General features: G+C 45.1%; 2 protein-coding genes across 4 annotated transcripts in view; one reads left to right on the forward strand and one right to left on the reverse strand.

Annotated features, from left to right (window-relative positions):
- Positions 1 to 5,472, reverse strand: part of MTX3 (metaxin 3) — an 88,050-nt gene extending 82,578 nt beyond the window's left edge. The window contains exon 1 of one of the 3 annotated variants that reach the window (XM_029575697.1): positions 5,303 to 5,472. In XM_029575697.1, the coding sequence (XP_029431557.1) occupies positions 5,303 to 5,383 (81 nt within the window). In that variant the 5' untranslated portion in view covers positions 5,384 to 5,472. The remainder of the gene's footprint in view (positions 1 to 5,302) is intronic. The other 2 variants (XM_029575663.1, XM_029575670.1) reach the window with 2 other exon arrangements.
- The window catches only part of THBS4 (thrombospondin 4), a 107,340-nt gene continuing 95,599 nt past the window's right edge, over positions 4,293 to 16,033 (forward strand). Inside the window, exon 1 of the mRNA XM_029575645.1 lies at positions 4,293 to 4,356. Within this exon, the coding sequence (XP_029431505.1) occupies positions 4,308 to 4,356 (49 nt within the window). The 5' untranslated portion in view covers positions 4,293 to 4,307. The remainder of the gene's footprint in view (positions 4,357 to 16,033) is intronic.

The raw sequence follows: 16,033 nt of genomic DNA on the forward strand, positions 1-16,033 counted from the left end.
GCCAATTGATGTAGGCTACTGTCATTACACTGACATTATCCGGACCGCTCAACCCTGCAATCTGTCATCGAACTGCAAGCATGCCAATTGGACCGCCCAGGCTTCCAACCGATTGATATTCCAGAGAGACTCTTCTGCACTCCAGTGCCCCCGCACTGTCAGCTCCTGATAGTGAGCTCCTCAGCCTTGCAGGCTTACATCTGACGTATTAGCCAGGGCGGTGAACTTAGGGAAACCCCCTTCCTTAGATGATCCGCATTTAACCATCATTGCAGTTGAGTGCAAATTTCCATTGGCAGGTGGAGCCAAATCAAACAGTCTTGAGACTGTGAATCCAACAGACAGCAGAGTGCTCCCTCGTCCACGGCACCATCTCAAAGGTCGCCACCATCAATCCAAGCACCTGCAGATAGGACCACATTGTCGAATGTACTGTGTTCATCAATAGATGTATCTGCGCCATCAGCTTCTGAACATGGCTCTCCGCAGGAACACCCTGTCCTGCTTCATGTCAAACCAAACACCGAGATACTCTAGCAAATGAAATGGCTGAAGACTGCTCCTGGCCAGGTTTTCCACCCAACCTAGTTCCTGCAACAAGGAGATCACCTTGCACGACACCCGGAGGCAAAAACAAGTCACCCATAAATGACAATTGAACCCCTTGAGATCCAGGATGGGGCAAAAAGAGCCTTCCTTCTTGGGCTCAATGAAATATTGGCCCATATTTTCTTGAGACATGGGCACTGGGACCATAACCCTCAGACTGAGGAGTCTTGACAATGTACACTCCACTGCCTGCCTCTTCTGCGGGGAGTTGCAGGGAGACACCATGACTATGTCCCAAGGAATACTGCAAAACTCCAGCAAATATCCATCTCGTATCACCTCCAGGACCCACTGGTCTGACGTGGTGATTTTGACCCACCTTTGATAAAGAGAGAGGTGACCCCCTATCTCCTGTTCCCGGGGGTGGGTCAGCAAACCTTCATTAGAGCCCTCTGAGCCTCCCACTACCCAAGCCTGCGCCCCATCTGGGCTGATTGGGATGAAAGGACAGAGACCTACCCATAGGTAAGAGTCCTCTGAAGGGTCACTCATCTGTAGAGTCAAAAACGTTTGGATCCCCTAGGATGACCTCTCATGCTAAAGGAGTGTGGCAACTGTTTCTTATCCTCAGTTAACAGAGGAACCTGGGACTCGCCCCACTTACTGGCCATTTTCTCCAGCTTGCTCCCAAACAAGAGCGAGCCTTTAAAGGGAAATTTCATAAGGTTAGACTTGGAGGTAGCATCGGCCGACCAATTTCTCAGCCATAATTGATGCTTGGCTGCTATTACCAAAGCCACTCCTCTGGCCGAGGTGCAGACCAAATCGTAGCTCTCATCTGCCAAAAAGGCAGCTGCTGGTTCCATCACTGCCCTGGAAAACAAGAGCAAGCCACCAGGGAACAACAAGAAGCTATCTGCAAAGTCATTGCCATTGCTTCAAAGGCTTGCTTAAAGATGGACTCAATTTTCCGATCGTGTGCATCCTTCAAGGCCGCTCCTCCCTCTATGGAAAAACAGTTGTTCTCTTGCTGACAGCACACACAAGCGCATTCACTTTTGGAAAACGTAATTGCTTTCTCGCCGCTGGATCCAGGGATACAGTCCTTACAAGAATTGTCCTCTTTTGAAGTTAGCTTCCGGGGCACCCCACTCAAGATCAATCAATTCTTGAATGGCCTCCATAATCAGGAAGAAACATGAGGCTTTATGCAAAGAAATCAAAATGGGATCTTTCTCCAGCTCAGACATGGATTCAACCACAGGAATCCCCAGCATCTTCAAGGTCTGGGAAATCAGAGCCAGTAACTCATTCCTATGAAAGAATCACAACATAGTTCTATACGGCTCCAATCCCAGAGGAATTTCCTCATCCTCCAAGGAGTAAGGATTGGCTTCATAATCTGTGCCATCTGGATCTCTATTGGGAAGACTGGCAACTGATCTAGACAAACTAAAGACACTTAGCCACAGCACCAGGCATGTGGGATTTCAACGCCTGGACTCTGACCTGGTAAGACTGGTCGGGACTGAGGACTGTGCCTGAAGAAAAGACTTCAATCTTTGATAAAATTCCACCCAAGAAAAGGCAAAGAGATACATGCCAAATCCAGGGGGCACCATCCTCTGCCTTCTGAACTACGTTCCCCCACTGACGAACCAATTAGAGGAGCTCCAAAGTCAGGCGACCCTTCTGGCATCTCTTTACCCAGGCCCGTATCAGACTGGGAAGAAACAGGCTTAATAAAATCAGACGAAGGCAATTCCCCCTGAGCTTCCAAGCACTGGTGAACTAAGTTGAGGGAACACCAGACTGAAATGCCCGAATATGACAAGCAGCGCAGAGGGTAAGACGCTTAGGTTTCTTCGTTTATAGGTGCCATTAGTCTGTCAGTACACGCTAACAGGTGACTGAGATGTGTACATCCAGCTGTATCCACACTGCAAAGAACTCTGCATCCAAAATTTAGGCGTACAACTCTGTGCCTCTATGAGCACCCAAAAACTGAGCTCCCAAAAGGGCCGCTCAGATTGTGCTTGTAGGTAAATGCGAGCGTATAACGCTCAGATAGATGCCCCTATTACTGGGTGCCCAGCCAGGCACCCGACTAGGTGCACAAACTGGGTACAAAACTGGGTACTCAACTGGATGCACAACCAGACGCACTCACACGAACCGATGAAACTGCAGAGGGCAGTCTAATGTGCAGGAAAAGCGCGTGAAACACTGCTGCAGTCTACCATGTGGCGAACAAGTAAAACCTGAGAACGGTGCCTAGCCAAAAACGACTACTTAACCCACCAGGCTGCCCATGACTCCCAAGCTCCTCCAGAGATGGGAACAAACGTCAGATTGGCGCTCCAAGCACGGAGACTGAAGGGAAGAGGAATCCCTATTTAAAAAAAAAACAAAAAACAAACACAAACCTTCTCTGCTTTTTTTTTTTTTTTATTCTTTACTGAGCTCAGCCTATCCTAGCTCAGTACAGAGTCGGTCTCCAGCTGCAGGGGGAGAGGGCATATACAGTCACTGCCATACTCGGCTTCCTGCACCTTCTTGCCTTTCAGCTTTTTTTTTTTTTTTTTTTTTGACAGCTAAGTCCACGCTGGCAGAAAACCAGCTATTGGACCAAGGAACTCATCTGAGGGAGGAATCCAATATCTTTCACCTCAGGAATTCTCGACTGAGGGAGGGACCATATGGTATCACTGCAGGAGAGAGGGGAAAATTATTTTCCTTCTTTTCTCCTTCTAAAAACATTAAGCAATCCCCAGTAGGGAGTTGCACATCCTCCATCTGCTGGAGACGGAGAATACTGGTGGGCTGATGTCACTGCAGGAGTATATATACTGTGAGGTCAGCTTTGTTCCATCTCCATCTGCTGGATGAGGTGCATAACCCTCTTGTCTTGGATCCACCTGTCTAAACGCTAAGAAAAGAAAAAATATAAATAAAATAAAGAGGCATAATAAATGGAGAAGTAGCCTAATGGTAAGAGCAGCAGGCTGCGAACCAGGGTTCAAATCCCACTGCCACTCCTTGTAACCTTGGGCAAATCACATTATTGCCTCAGGTACAACCTTATAGTCTGATGCAGAAAGATTGCATTCAGTGGAACTTCAATGTTCATTTTCTGATGTAGCAATGAGTTTTGCAAAAAAAAATGCACATTTCTAAATGGGAATACTGCTTAGTGCCATCACATAGTAATCCCATGTAAATGAGGGCATTGAGTAATATTCCCCACTGCAGAGAGACTGCATCTGGCCTGCACAACTTTCTTAGTGCTGGAAACTCAACTTCAAGTCAGAGCTGGAGTTAAGTTTCCAGCACCACTGCACTGGCATTTGAAACCTCTAAAAAAAGTAAAAAAAGGGGGTAAAAGTTTTAAAATTTCCACAGATAAGTACAGACCTATCTGGCTAAGTAGCCGCTGCCAGATAGTGGGATAAATCAGCACTCAGTTAAGCAGTGGCAGCTGATGTAACTTATGGCCTGTTAGGAATGTCACCTTCCCCCCCCCCCAAGTTAAACCAAAATGTGCATTGGACCTGTGCCAAATGCACATTTTACTCTAAATGTGCGTTTAACTTCCGAAGCATTTGCATTTTATTAGCTTACTGCATTGGGAGTTAAAAATAATAAGCTAGGAGTTAAATATGTGAGCAGAAAACCAGCACACACAGGCTGATGTAATACCATACGCTGGCCACAGCACATTGATCTACATACAACTGGACATGCATCCATAATCCCGGATGCAAAATGAGGTTAGCACGTCCAAAATGTGTCCAATCGAGCACGCAGGTAAGAGAGGTCAACATATGTAAATTCATGTCGATGAAGTTATTACCTTTTTCTCGGATGCAAAAAAAAAAGACGTGTGCCCAACAGGCATATTTTAACCTACAAAAATTAATGTCTGCCCAGAGGAAAAAAGAGGCGCTCAATTAATGGACATCCATTTTCCTAACCCGAGGCTGTGCACAGGTTAGGAAAACAGAGACTCATAAAACTGAATGTCCGTTTTCCTAACCAGCTGACAGCCACCTCTCCTGGGCGCCCACCGAGGAAGCGCTAGGGACGCACAATTTCCCCTAGCACCTCTTTTTTACCGTGTCCAGGAGAGGTGGATCAGCACGCATTAAGGGAGTGGGTGCTCAATCACGAACGCCCGTTTAACGTTCGCTGATATTGCATCGGCCTGACAGTGTCTTAATGCTCAAATGCATCGGCCTGTTAGATCTCAAGCCCTCTGGGAATAAGGAAATACCTAGAGTACCTGAATGAAATCTGCTCTGATGTGCGGAAAGGAAGATATAAATACATAAAAAAATAACTACAAGGGTTCTGATGTGAAGGAAAACGCTGGCCACTATAAGAACATTAACAAGCACAATTTTTTCCAGCTGGAAATCAAAATTAAGTCTAGTCAATGAGTCAACGCTATCAGGATAGTATGAGCCAGTTTTGTGTTTTTAACTTTCTGGCAATGGCTCGCAGACTTGGCCTAGAAATCGCAGTACAGCACCAACTGTCACCGATAGCTGTGCTTCTGCCTATCCTGAGGGATACGGAAAATCGTAACCACAACGAGATCTGAAACAAAAGCCAAGAAGGCTAAGCCCCCCTGATCTAGGCGGCATGCAACCACGGAAGGAAAATGAATGAACCCGAGCTCAGGCGCGGTGAAGCGAAGCGGCCCCGGGGGCACCACGCCGGCACATGGCACACGCTTGCCCCGCCCCATTACCATGACAACGAGGGAATCGGGGTGCACCGAGGGAAGCCCCCAGTCTCCGCCCCAGCAGCGCAGCTCCATGGGGGACGCCATGTCGCGGCGACAGCTGCTCCCTCCTGTCGGCTCCGAGTCGGAAGTAGGTTCTTCTTCCTTCCTGTGCCCGGTCCAGCCCCTGCCGGCGAAAGGACCAGGAGGGGAGGAGGAGCCGCCAAGAAATTCAACCTCTCGTGATCTTACCTGCCGCCGCGCGCTCGTCCTGTCTTGCAAGCGGCAGCTAGCGCTGGGACGGGAGAGGAAGCTGTTTGATGTTGCCAGAGCCGAACCAAACACTCCGCGGCGCTAGAATCCGCGCGCTCTGATTGGCTGAGTTGCAGTGCGCGCTCCGGGCTAGGTTGCCCACCTTTACTCCTGTTTGTGCTCTTAACAATTTAATAAAGACTTTAAACCACCAAAAAAAAATATATATGTTCCCAAATGAACACTTCAATGAAAGCATTTAACTATTGTTCTCTGGTTTAGGTAAGTATGTTTAAACCCTGAAGGGGAGATTTTTTTAATGCTAGGTCAAAGTTGGAGTAAATTAATATTTTTGGTGTTAGTGTTAGTCTATGGTGCTCTGCCCCACTGTGGTCCAGGATCTGGAATTGCTGGTGCAGGGGTCCTAGTCTTGGATTTCACCGGTCATAGACTAATACTAACCCCAGAAATGTGAGTTAAGTTTATTCCAGTTGTGAACCAAGAGTTACATTTTCAAACCATTGTCCTTGGGAATATGGCCTCTGCCCCTGAAGCCCTTGGACCACCAAATCAAAGATACAGGATTATTGTATGTGCAACTATCTTATCATTATGTAAGCTCTTTGGGGTATGATTTATGTGCAAATAATATGATTTGTGCACATTAAACAACTGAAAAGGCCCATTAGACAAATGTAAAGTTAAGAATGTGCTTCTCTTAGCACAATTGTCATTATTATGCATAAAATGTGCAACTGTATATCATTTTGTAAGCTCCTTGGGGCAGGCAATTATAGTAGCAGAATTGTTCCTAGGCAGGGAGGGGAGAGAAGGGGTGTGGGTGGTACTAGATAAGATTGAGGAAGGGAGGGCTGTTGAGCAGTGAGAGGTGGTGAAGAGGTAATATGGATACTGTCAGTGATGGATTTAGGTTATTACTACCCGTGGATGCTGTTACTGTTGCCCCACCTCTTCACCCCATAAAATCAGACAAAAGTTTTCTGTGGCAGCTGAGGTGTATATTCTACAGCAAGTATTAGAAAATTCTGAAGCACATTAGCAAATATTTCCATCTTTTATTTTACATTAGAGAAATAAGGTAGTTTTCAATTCTTGCTTGTATCTGTATTATTTATTTTGTATTTATTGGGTGAGGAAAATGGATCTCAAGTATTGGTATAGAGAGGAGATCTCAAGGATGGGGAAAGGGGAAAGGAAAAACACTGAATGCTATCTGTCTGGAAGTTGCAGATTACAAGACTTTTAAATAAAGTAAATGGAGAGGGTGAGCGATCGGGAATGGGGAATTGAGAGGGATGACTAGGGATTGGGGAGAAGGGAGGGAGGAGGAGCAGGAATGAAGTGAAAAAACTGGGGATAGGGGTTGGATTGGGAGTAAGAGAGGTATTGGATGGGAGAGAGGAATGCAGGTGGGAAGGCTGGGAGATGGGGAAGATTGAGTAAGAGGGGGAGAATCAGGAATCTGGGATGGTAGAAAAGGACCAAATGATCCACCCAGTCTGCCCAGCAAGCTTATGCCAGTATCTGCTGCACTGTGCAGGTTACCCCCATGCTTATCAGTTTCCCAGACTGTAAAAGTCAGGGCCCTCATAAGAACATAAGAAATTGCCATACTGGGTCAGACCAAGGGTCCATGAAGCCCAACATCCTGTTTCCAACAGAGGCCAATCCAAGCTACAAGAACCTGGCAAGTACCCAAACACTAAGAAGATCCCATGCTACTGATACCAGTAATAGCAGTGGCTATTCTCTAAGTCAACTTGATTAAAAGCAGTTAATGGATTTCTCCAAGAACTTATCCAAACCTTTTTTAAACCCAGCTACGCTAACTGCACTAACCACATCCCCTGGCAACAAATTCCAGAGCATCCTCGAATACTGTTTCAATCCCTTAACCATTTCTGTGAAAACAGAGAGGAATGTTGGAGTTGCATCAAAAGTATCAGGCTTAGTGATTAAGTGTATTAAGCGCCTCAACAGCTAGTTACCCCCATGTTTATTTGTTCCCCAAACCATAAAAGTTGGGCCCTTGTTAGTTGCTGTCTGAATCCACTTTCCCTTTTCTCATTCACTGCTATTGAAACAGAGAGGAATGATGGGGTTGCCTTGATACTGTTATTTTTTAAGGGTACCAACTGCCACACCAGCAAGTTACCCCCCAGTTACCCCCATGTACTTTATTTATTTATTTATTTATTTATTTATTTATTTAAAATCTTTTCTATACCGTCGCTAAGTTATACACCATCGCAACGGTTTACATGTAGGCACATATTTAATGTAGGTAAAAGTGTACTATAGTACATTCTAACAGGTGCCGTCAAAGGTTCGGTTACAATATATCATTAGACAAAATAATTTTTAGAGATGTGTGTCATGACCGAGTGTACTGAAAGTACTTTTACGGGTAAATTTATCATACATAGTGTTATCAATATGCTAGTTGTGATGTGGGGTTCATAGACTACTCTACTGTATCGTCCTAAGAACTGTGTGTCGGTGTTTATCTGCTTATTCCTGAATAATTTCTATTCTCCCGTCTCCTTGTAAAATGCCTGTTTAAAAAGCCATGTTTTTAAACTTTTCTTAAATGCCTTGAGATCACTTTGTAATCTGATCTCTGGAGGCATTTTGTTCCAAATTGTGGGTCCTGCTAATGATAAGGCCCTTTCCCTCACTTGGGTTAGTCTTGCTGTTTTAACTGAAAGGATGGTTAGGAGTACTTTATTTGCTGATCGAAGATTTCTGTGTGGGACATGTACCCGTAATGCTGTGTTTAGCCAGTCTGATTTTTATTTATTTTTATTTATTTATTTGTATTTTTCTATACCGGCATTCACGGAGTTCGTATCATGTCGGTTTACATAAAACAAGGGGTGAGAAATACATTATAACGTAAATAACTAATAACATAAGAGTATACATTAAAAGGTAAAACAAGTGCATGGAAGAAAAAAGTTACAATAAAACGGGGTCATTCTAACTGGGATTAGAGTTAGAGGAAAGATAAACAGTTTAACGAGAAGTAAAACATTGTAATGATTGGTAGATAGAGACTGTTTCAGTTTAATAGGAAATGATCAGTAATGCTGCATTTGATGGTAGAGAATCTTTAAGGGTCCGGAAATGCTTTCATGAACATCCATGTTTTCAGTCTTTTCCTGAAGGTTTGAAGACATGGTTCCTGTCTTAGTTCTAGGGGGATGGAGTTCCACAGTGGGGGACCTGCTGTGGAGAAGGCCCGATCTCTCAATGTTATATGTTGGGTGGTATTGTTGTGTGGTACCTGTAGATATTCTCTATATGCTTCCCTGATGGGTCTGTTGGAGGAGTGTTTTTTAAGAGCTATTTGTAAATGGAGTGGAGCCAGTCCATGAATATTCTTGTAGATTGTGGTGAGGGATTTATGAATTATTCTGTAGTGGATTGGTAACCAGTGTAGGTCTTTAAGGACTGGTGTAATGTGATCTCTTCTTCTTTTGTTTGTTAGAATTCTTGCTGCGGTGTTCTGTATCATTTGGAGCGGTTTAGTATGAGATGATGGGATGCCTAGTAGGATGGAGTTGCAGTAATCAATTTTCGCAAATATTATTGCTTGGAGCACTGTTCTATAATCATGGAAGTGAAATAGGGGTTTTATTCTTTTTAATACGTGCAGTTTGTGGAAGCAGTCTTTGGTTGTTTGGTTGATAAACGATTTCAAATTTAGTCTGTTGTCTATGGAGACTCCTAAATCTCTTACTTTTGAGGTTTGCAAGTTGGCTGGCGGATTTGTAGTGATTTTGCAGTTATCTGGAGAGATTAGAATGAATTCACTTTTTGATTGGTTTAGGATTAGATTTAAGCTGGATAAGAGCTCGTTAATTTCTTGAAAGCAATTTTCCCAAAGTTCTAGCGCTTTAGTGATGGATTCTTTGATAGGGATCACAATCTGGACGTCGTCGGCAAATATGAAGTGTTTTAGGTTCAATTTGTTTAGCAGTTGGCAAAGCGGGAGAAGGTATAAGTTGAAAAGTGTTGGTGAGAGAGAGGAACCCTGAGGAACTCCTTGTGATGATGGGTATCTGGAGGATTCTTTGTTGTGAATTTTAACTTTGAAACCTCTGTTTTCTAGGAATGTTTTGAACCATGTTAGTGCTGATCCTGCAATACCGATGTTCGCTAGTTGATTTAGTAATATGGCATGGTTCACAGTATCGAACGCTGCCGATAGATCCAATAAGATCAGTAGGAAGGCCTGTCCTTTATCGAGGCCCAAAATAATGTAGTCAGTCAGTGAGATGAGAAGGGATTCGGTGCTTGAGGCTTTTCTAAAACCGAATTGAGTGGGGAAGAGAATTTCTCATCATGAATTAGTTTATGGATGGTACATAGGGTTTTGTATTTAATTCTTTGTTCAATCGGTAACCAATGTAGTTCCACTAGTTGCATTCATGCCTGCTCTAGCCCTCGCTCCACCCTCTCTACCTCTGAGGCGACTCCCTTCGGGTCTGATGGACAGTTGGTGCCGCGGCTTCTCCTCGCCGTTTCTTCCCAGAGTCCCTGGGCTGGAATGATGCTGCGGATCCACCATGTTCCTGATGACGTAGAGTGCGCGTGTGCTCCGAAGTTTGTACCAGCAAGGGCGCGAACCTCGGAGGCGTCCCCCCGTAGAGACGTCATCCGCTTCCAACATAAAAGGTCTTTGCTTACGAATCGAGTTAGCAAGGGATTGATTGCGGGGATCATCTCGACCCGCTTCATTCTCCGCTGCTCTGCCTCTTCGAACTTACCAGGGGTACCCGCTCCTCAGGGGCCCTGCTCTCTCTTCTTGTTTTCAGATTGCTAAGATGGGATCCGGTACTCGCTCCTCGAGGGCCTATGTCCCTGAACGCTCAGAAGACTCCCTATTGCCTGGAAGCGATCGCAGACGTGAACATTGTGAGTTTCTATTCCAGTTGCATATAGGAACCGTTACTCGCTCCTCGAGGGCCCATGTTCCTAGATCTCTGAAGATTCTCTTCTGTCTAAGACGCTATCGCAGGTACGGAGATCATGAGTTATTATTACAGATTGCAGATAGGAACCGGTACTCGCTCCTCAAGGGCTCATGTTCCTAAAACCCTCCGAAGACTTTTATATTTCAGAAGCTATTTCATATACAGATATTGTGAGTTCTTATTTCAGTGTGCATATAGGAACCCGTACTCGCTTAGAGGCTCCTGTTCCTGAATATACTAACTATTCTCTATTGCCTAGAAATCATTATAGAGATAGATAACTGTGAGTCACTATCGCTCTCTCAGAGCTGTTCCTGGAACCAGGTACTCGTTCCTCGAGGGCCTCTCTCCAGCTACCGAGCCTTCTTATTAATCTATGTGAGTGTATCATCTACTTCTGGTTATGTATCCAGCATACCCTGTCTACTCACTATCTATGAGCCTCTCTCTACAGCTCAGCAAACCTGGAGATAGCAGTTCCAGGATCTGAGGGACTTCAGCCCTGCCGGGCACATCAGCTCACTACTGCCATCTCTGGTGGTTCTACTACCTGTCTAATAAAGAACTATCTGTGTCTGTCTCCATACTCCAGCCTAGCCGGTGGTCCCTCTCATTATATCCTCCTGAGGGTGCTGTCATCTGCCATCATGCCAAGGAGTCACCATTTCACATTAGAATGCTCAGCTCTCACACTTCAAGAGCTGAGTACATTGCTAGTCTCTCCCCTCTGGGGGAGCAACTCTAACAGATTGCTAACTCCTAGCAGAAAAGGTAATAGTACTCTATGTATAACCTCTAGCCTTTGAGGATCCACAGTGTTTATCCCATGCCCCTTTGAATTTCTTGACTGTTTTCATCCTCACCACCTCTTCTGGAAGGGCATTCCAGGTATTCACCACCATCTCTGTGAAGAAATATTTCCTGACAATGGTTCTGAGTCATCCTCCCTGGAGCTTCATTTCATGACCCCTAGTTCTATTTATTTCTTTCCAACAAAAAAGGTTTTATGATTGTGCATCATTAAAACATTTCAGATATCTGAAGGTATGTATCATATCTCCACTGCACTTTCTTTCTTCCAGGGTGTACATATTCAGATCCATCAGCCTCTCCTCATAAGTCTTCCAATGCTGACCCCTCCCATTTTGGTTGATCTTCTTTGGACCGCCTCTATCCTGACTTTATCCCTTTTGAGATATGGGCCTCACCAAGGACCTGTACAAGGGCATTATCACCTCTTTTTTTCTTACTGGTTATTCCTCTCTCTTTGTAGCCCAGCATTCTTCTGGCTTTAGCTATCACCTTGTCACATTGCTTCACCATCTTCAGATCATCAGACACTATCACACCAAGGTTCCTCTCCTAGTCCATGCACATCACATAAAGCTCTTTTGGATTGCTGCACCCCAGATGCATGACTCTGGTTCTTGGCATTGAATCCCCATTACCAGTTCTTTGACCATTCTTTAAGTTTTCTTAAATCACTTTTCATTCTCTACTCCTTCAGACGGGTCCACTCTGCAGATCTTAGTATCATCCACAAACAGACAAACTTTACCTTCTTTCCCTTCCGCCAGGTCACTCACAAAGATATTGAACAGAATCGGTTCCAAAAGTGATCACTGTGGCACTCCACTGAATACCATTCTTTCTTCAGAGTAGGTTCCATTTACTATTACACCCTGTCTCCCGTCAGTCAACCATTTTGCAATCCATGCAACTACCTTGGCTCTCTCTCCCAAGCTTATTATTTTGTTCATGAGTCTCCTATGTGGAACTGTATCAAAAGCTTTACTAAAATCCAAGTAAATCACATCGAGCACTCTTCCCTGATCCAATTCTCTAATCACCCAATCAAAAACATCATTCAGATTTGTCTGATAGGACCTTTCCCTGGTGAATCCGTGCTGCCTCGGATTGAGCAACCCTTGTGAGCCTTGTGAGTTCACCTTGCTTCATCTCTGCCAAGCCTTGCTGGGATTCTCTGCGGTGTACCCCGTGCCTCGGGCCACTACTGCATTCTCACCAGCAGGATTCGCTACATCTACTCTGCACTGCAGGAAGATTACTATTTCCTCTTCAAGTACTTCTGGGCTCCAGGACCTCAGACCACCTCTACACCATCTGCCTCGTACAGTCATCTTTGGCGTACCCCACGCTGCGGGCCACTACCGGATCTGCACACCAGAGGAATTTACCACTCTATTGGGAAGACTGTCTGGCATACCCTGCGCTGCGGGCCACTACCGAATTGTCTCATCTGAGGTGCCTTCCTGGCTTTACCCCTCGGCTAAAGAACTGTACTTTGACTGCATTACCCACTCCACGGGTTCTGCTCCAGAACTGTACCTTTACCGCATTCCCCGCTCCATGGGTTATGCTCTCTCTTTCTCCCATAATAAAGTCTATACTACAGCTGTGTGTTGTGTTCCGCGCCCGTGGCCGTCCACGGGCATGGCCCCCTACCTCCACCATGGCGGCGACCCGCCGTGGCAACTCTTGACACGCTCCCCGGGGCCAGTGCCCATCACCCCGGGGATGGTCCGCGGTCTGGCCGTCCGCTGGAGAGCCGTCCCTGCGCCTCCCTCGCGGAGTTCTGCTGGCTTTCCTCGGAGGAGGAAATCTAAGATGGCCGCCGCCATCTTTGGGTGCAAGGCCACGCCCCCCCCCTGCTGGATTTAAAGGGACCTGATCCCTTTAATGATACTCACCTGCTTCCAATGATCCAGAGCAGAGGAAGTATTTAAGGAGGCTTCCTCTGCTCATTCCTCGACTTGGCAACGTCCTCCAACGCTGTCTAGTCTGCTTGCTTCGGTGAGTTCCTTGTGCTCGGACTCTGGTTCCTGTTTCGTCTTGGTGTTCCTGGCTCCTGACTTCAGATTGGCTTGCGGTGATTCTCTGGTTCCTGACTTCGGATTGGCAAGCGGTGATTCTCTGGTACATGACTTCGGACTGGTGAGCGTCGACCCTCTGGCACCCGACCTAGGACTCCTTCAAGACCACCGTCTCCAAAGGCCCACCTAAGTCCCAGCGGCCCGGGTGGGCTTCTCCTGGGGGGACCGTGGGCTTCCAGGGCGAAGCTCCAGTTGGCCTTTGCACCGATACCCTGAGCTCTCTAGGTCCACCTAAGTCCCAGCGGTCGGGTCCCTACGGGCTCCTCCCGGGGGGACCACAGACCACCAGTGGTTAAGATCGCTCATCTCCTTGTCCGTCTCCACAGTAGCTTCTGTCTTCAGTGCCAAGAGTCAGCTGCTCTCCTCATCTGTCCTGCCTCGCCACCCGACGCGAGAACCTACGGATCCTCCGCAAGGTGTAACATCCCCTCGTCGGCCCAAGGGTCCACAAGCCTGAGCATAACACTGTGTCCTAGCTACAGAGACCAGGCCTACCAGCGGTGAGGCCCACAGGGCTCCTCCCTATGGGCGATGACATCTCTTACCTCGGCCCAGGGTTCACATTCATACCAAAACATAATATTTACCAGCACAACATTATCGTTTGTCAGGATAATTTACAGCATGCAATACGTAATGATATGTAAGAGTCATTTTGGGCTACTACTAATAAAATAGTCCTAGGGTGTATTATGTTAAAGAAGAAGGAGAATAATAATTCTCTTCAGAGATTGGCTGACTTGTGGGGTGGGGGTGGATTTTGGAGAAGAAATTACTATTAAGAAGAGATCCAACAAGTGTTTTCATTAATCAATAAAACATTGACATCAGTCAGTTTGAGAGAGATACAATCCAAACTAATTCACAGAATATATATCTCTAGAGAGGAGCCAAGATAAACCTATGGAAATTAGATTTATGTGAAAAATGTAATTATCTAGCATGTGTTCACTAATTGCCACAAAGCGAATTCATTTATAGTAACATTTTGTATTCGTGAAAATTGTTTGTCTTAATTGGTACAACTTACAATCTTAATAATCACAATTTTAAAAAAAAGGAGGGGTAGGGAAAGTCAAACAGGGGCGAGAGGGAGCATGGGTAAGAATGTGCACCTAATAACTGCCCTAGCCATCCATAAACTCAGCCCCCATTCACCAAACAACCTCCCTAGCCATCTCTAACCCAATCATCCACTATCACTTCCCCCACCCACTCACTAACTCCCCTACCCACTCAGCTGAGGTCATTTTATGCCTTTCTAGTGCATTTTGTTTTCAGTGTTATGCGCACAGATCATGTTTTTTGTATGCTACTAATATTGGGGTTCATGTAATAACGTTGAACAGAAGCACATATTTTTACTGATGTGAGCACACATTTTTATGTTAGCATGCATTTTTTAAAACTCCCTATGCATTTGCATGCCATTAGTTTACTGTGTCAGGAGTTAACTCATTTTTCAGCGCATCAGTAAAGAAAACATGTGCTAAATTTTAGCACACATATTTTAATCACATCAGCCCCTGAAGACACAGGGCGTTGTGGCCCCAAATCAAATAGGATTCAAAAAGCTATGAATTTGTTTGTTAAAAGTTTGATTTTCCATGATATACATATCTTCCAAGTTAAACATAATTATTTTCCATTTGAATCCATGCAATGTGATTGGTGGAAACACAGAATATCAGTTCTGAAACACAGAGTATTTGTTCCCTATTTATACCATATTGCACAAATTTAACTGTAAGCAATATTCAGATTTTGAACCCAGAACAGATCCAGTAGCAATTATACTCTTATGACACAGCAGAGATGTGCTCAAATGATACAGTGGAAGGTCTTAAGAAACAGAGAGAGGTTACTTGCTTGTGCAGGGGCACAGTCCAAGCCTTTCTTCATACATTTTATGACCTGATAGCTGACTGCACACACAGAGCCGGCATTTCTGAAATGACATGCCTGGAATGTATATAAGAATATACTCCATTATACCACCAGTGAATATCCTCCATGACTGATGAAGGCTGCAGTGAGGCCCCTGATATATTGGTTTTAGGAAATAGCTAAGTCTTAGTGTCCAATTTTGTGAACTTTGTTTGTCAGGTGCTTTAACCTCAGGCATATATCCTATGTGTCCCAAGGCATGTGAGGATTCTCCTTCATTCTGTCTTTGAAATGCTCATAATATCTGAGCCATGTCCATCCTTCATAATATGAGCCTTCTTGAGTTCTCACTTCAGCTTTATTAACTAATGCATCATATTTGCAAGATCAAATTGTGTTAGTACAATTTACAATTAAACAATGCAAATTACCTAAGCACCTCCTATCCCCCAGATCAATCATTGTTTATACCACTGTTATCAGTGCAGGTTAGATTTAATTTGGCTACTAGCCCTAATCAAAGTCCATATCTTGGCTATTAACTCAAGACCGGGATCCACTGCTGAACAACCATCCCAGCTAGTCAGTATCAATCCAGTTTAGGAGAGGTAATTGTACCCTTCAGATCATCTCCACTGGTACTCCACAACCTCTGATTTGCAGTGGTTCCAGTCAGTCACATCCAACCTACGCTGATGAAAAGGTTTGTTAATTCATGTCTCAAA

The sequence above is a fragment of the Rhinatrema bivittatum genome, chromosome 1 (genome assembly GCF_901001135.1).
Source record: "Rhinatrema bivittatum chromosome 1, aRhiBiv1.1, whole genome shotgun sequence".
NCBI classification, from domain to species: Eukaryota; Metazoa; Chordata; class Amphibia; order Gymnophiona; family Rhinatrematidae; genus Rhinatrema; species Rhinatrema bivittatum.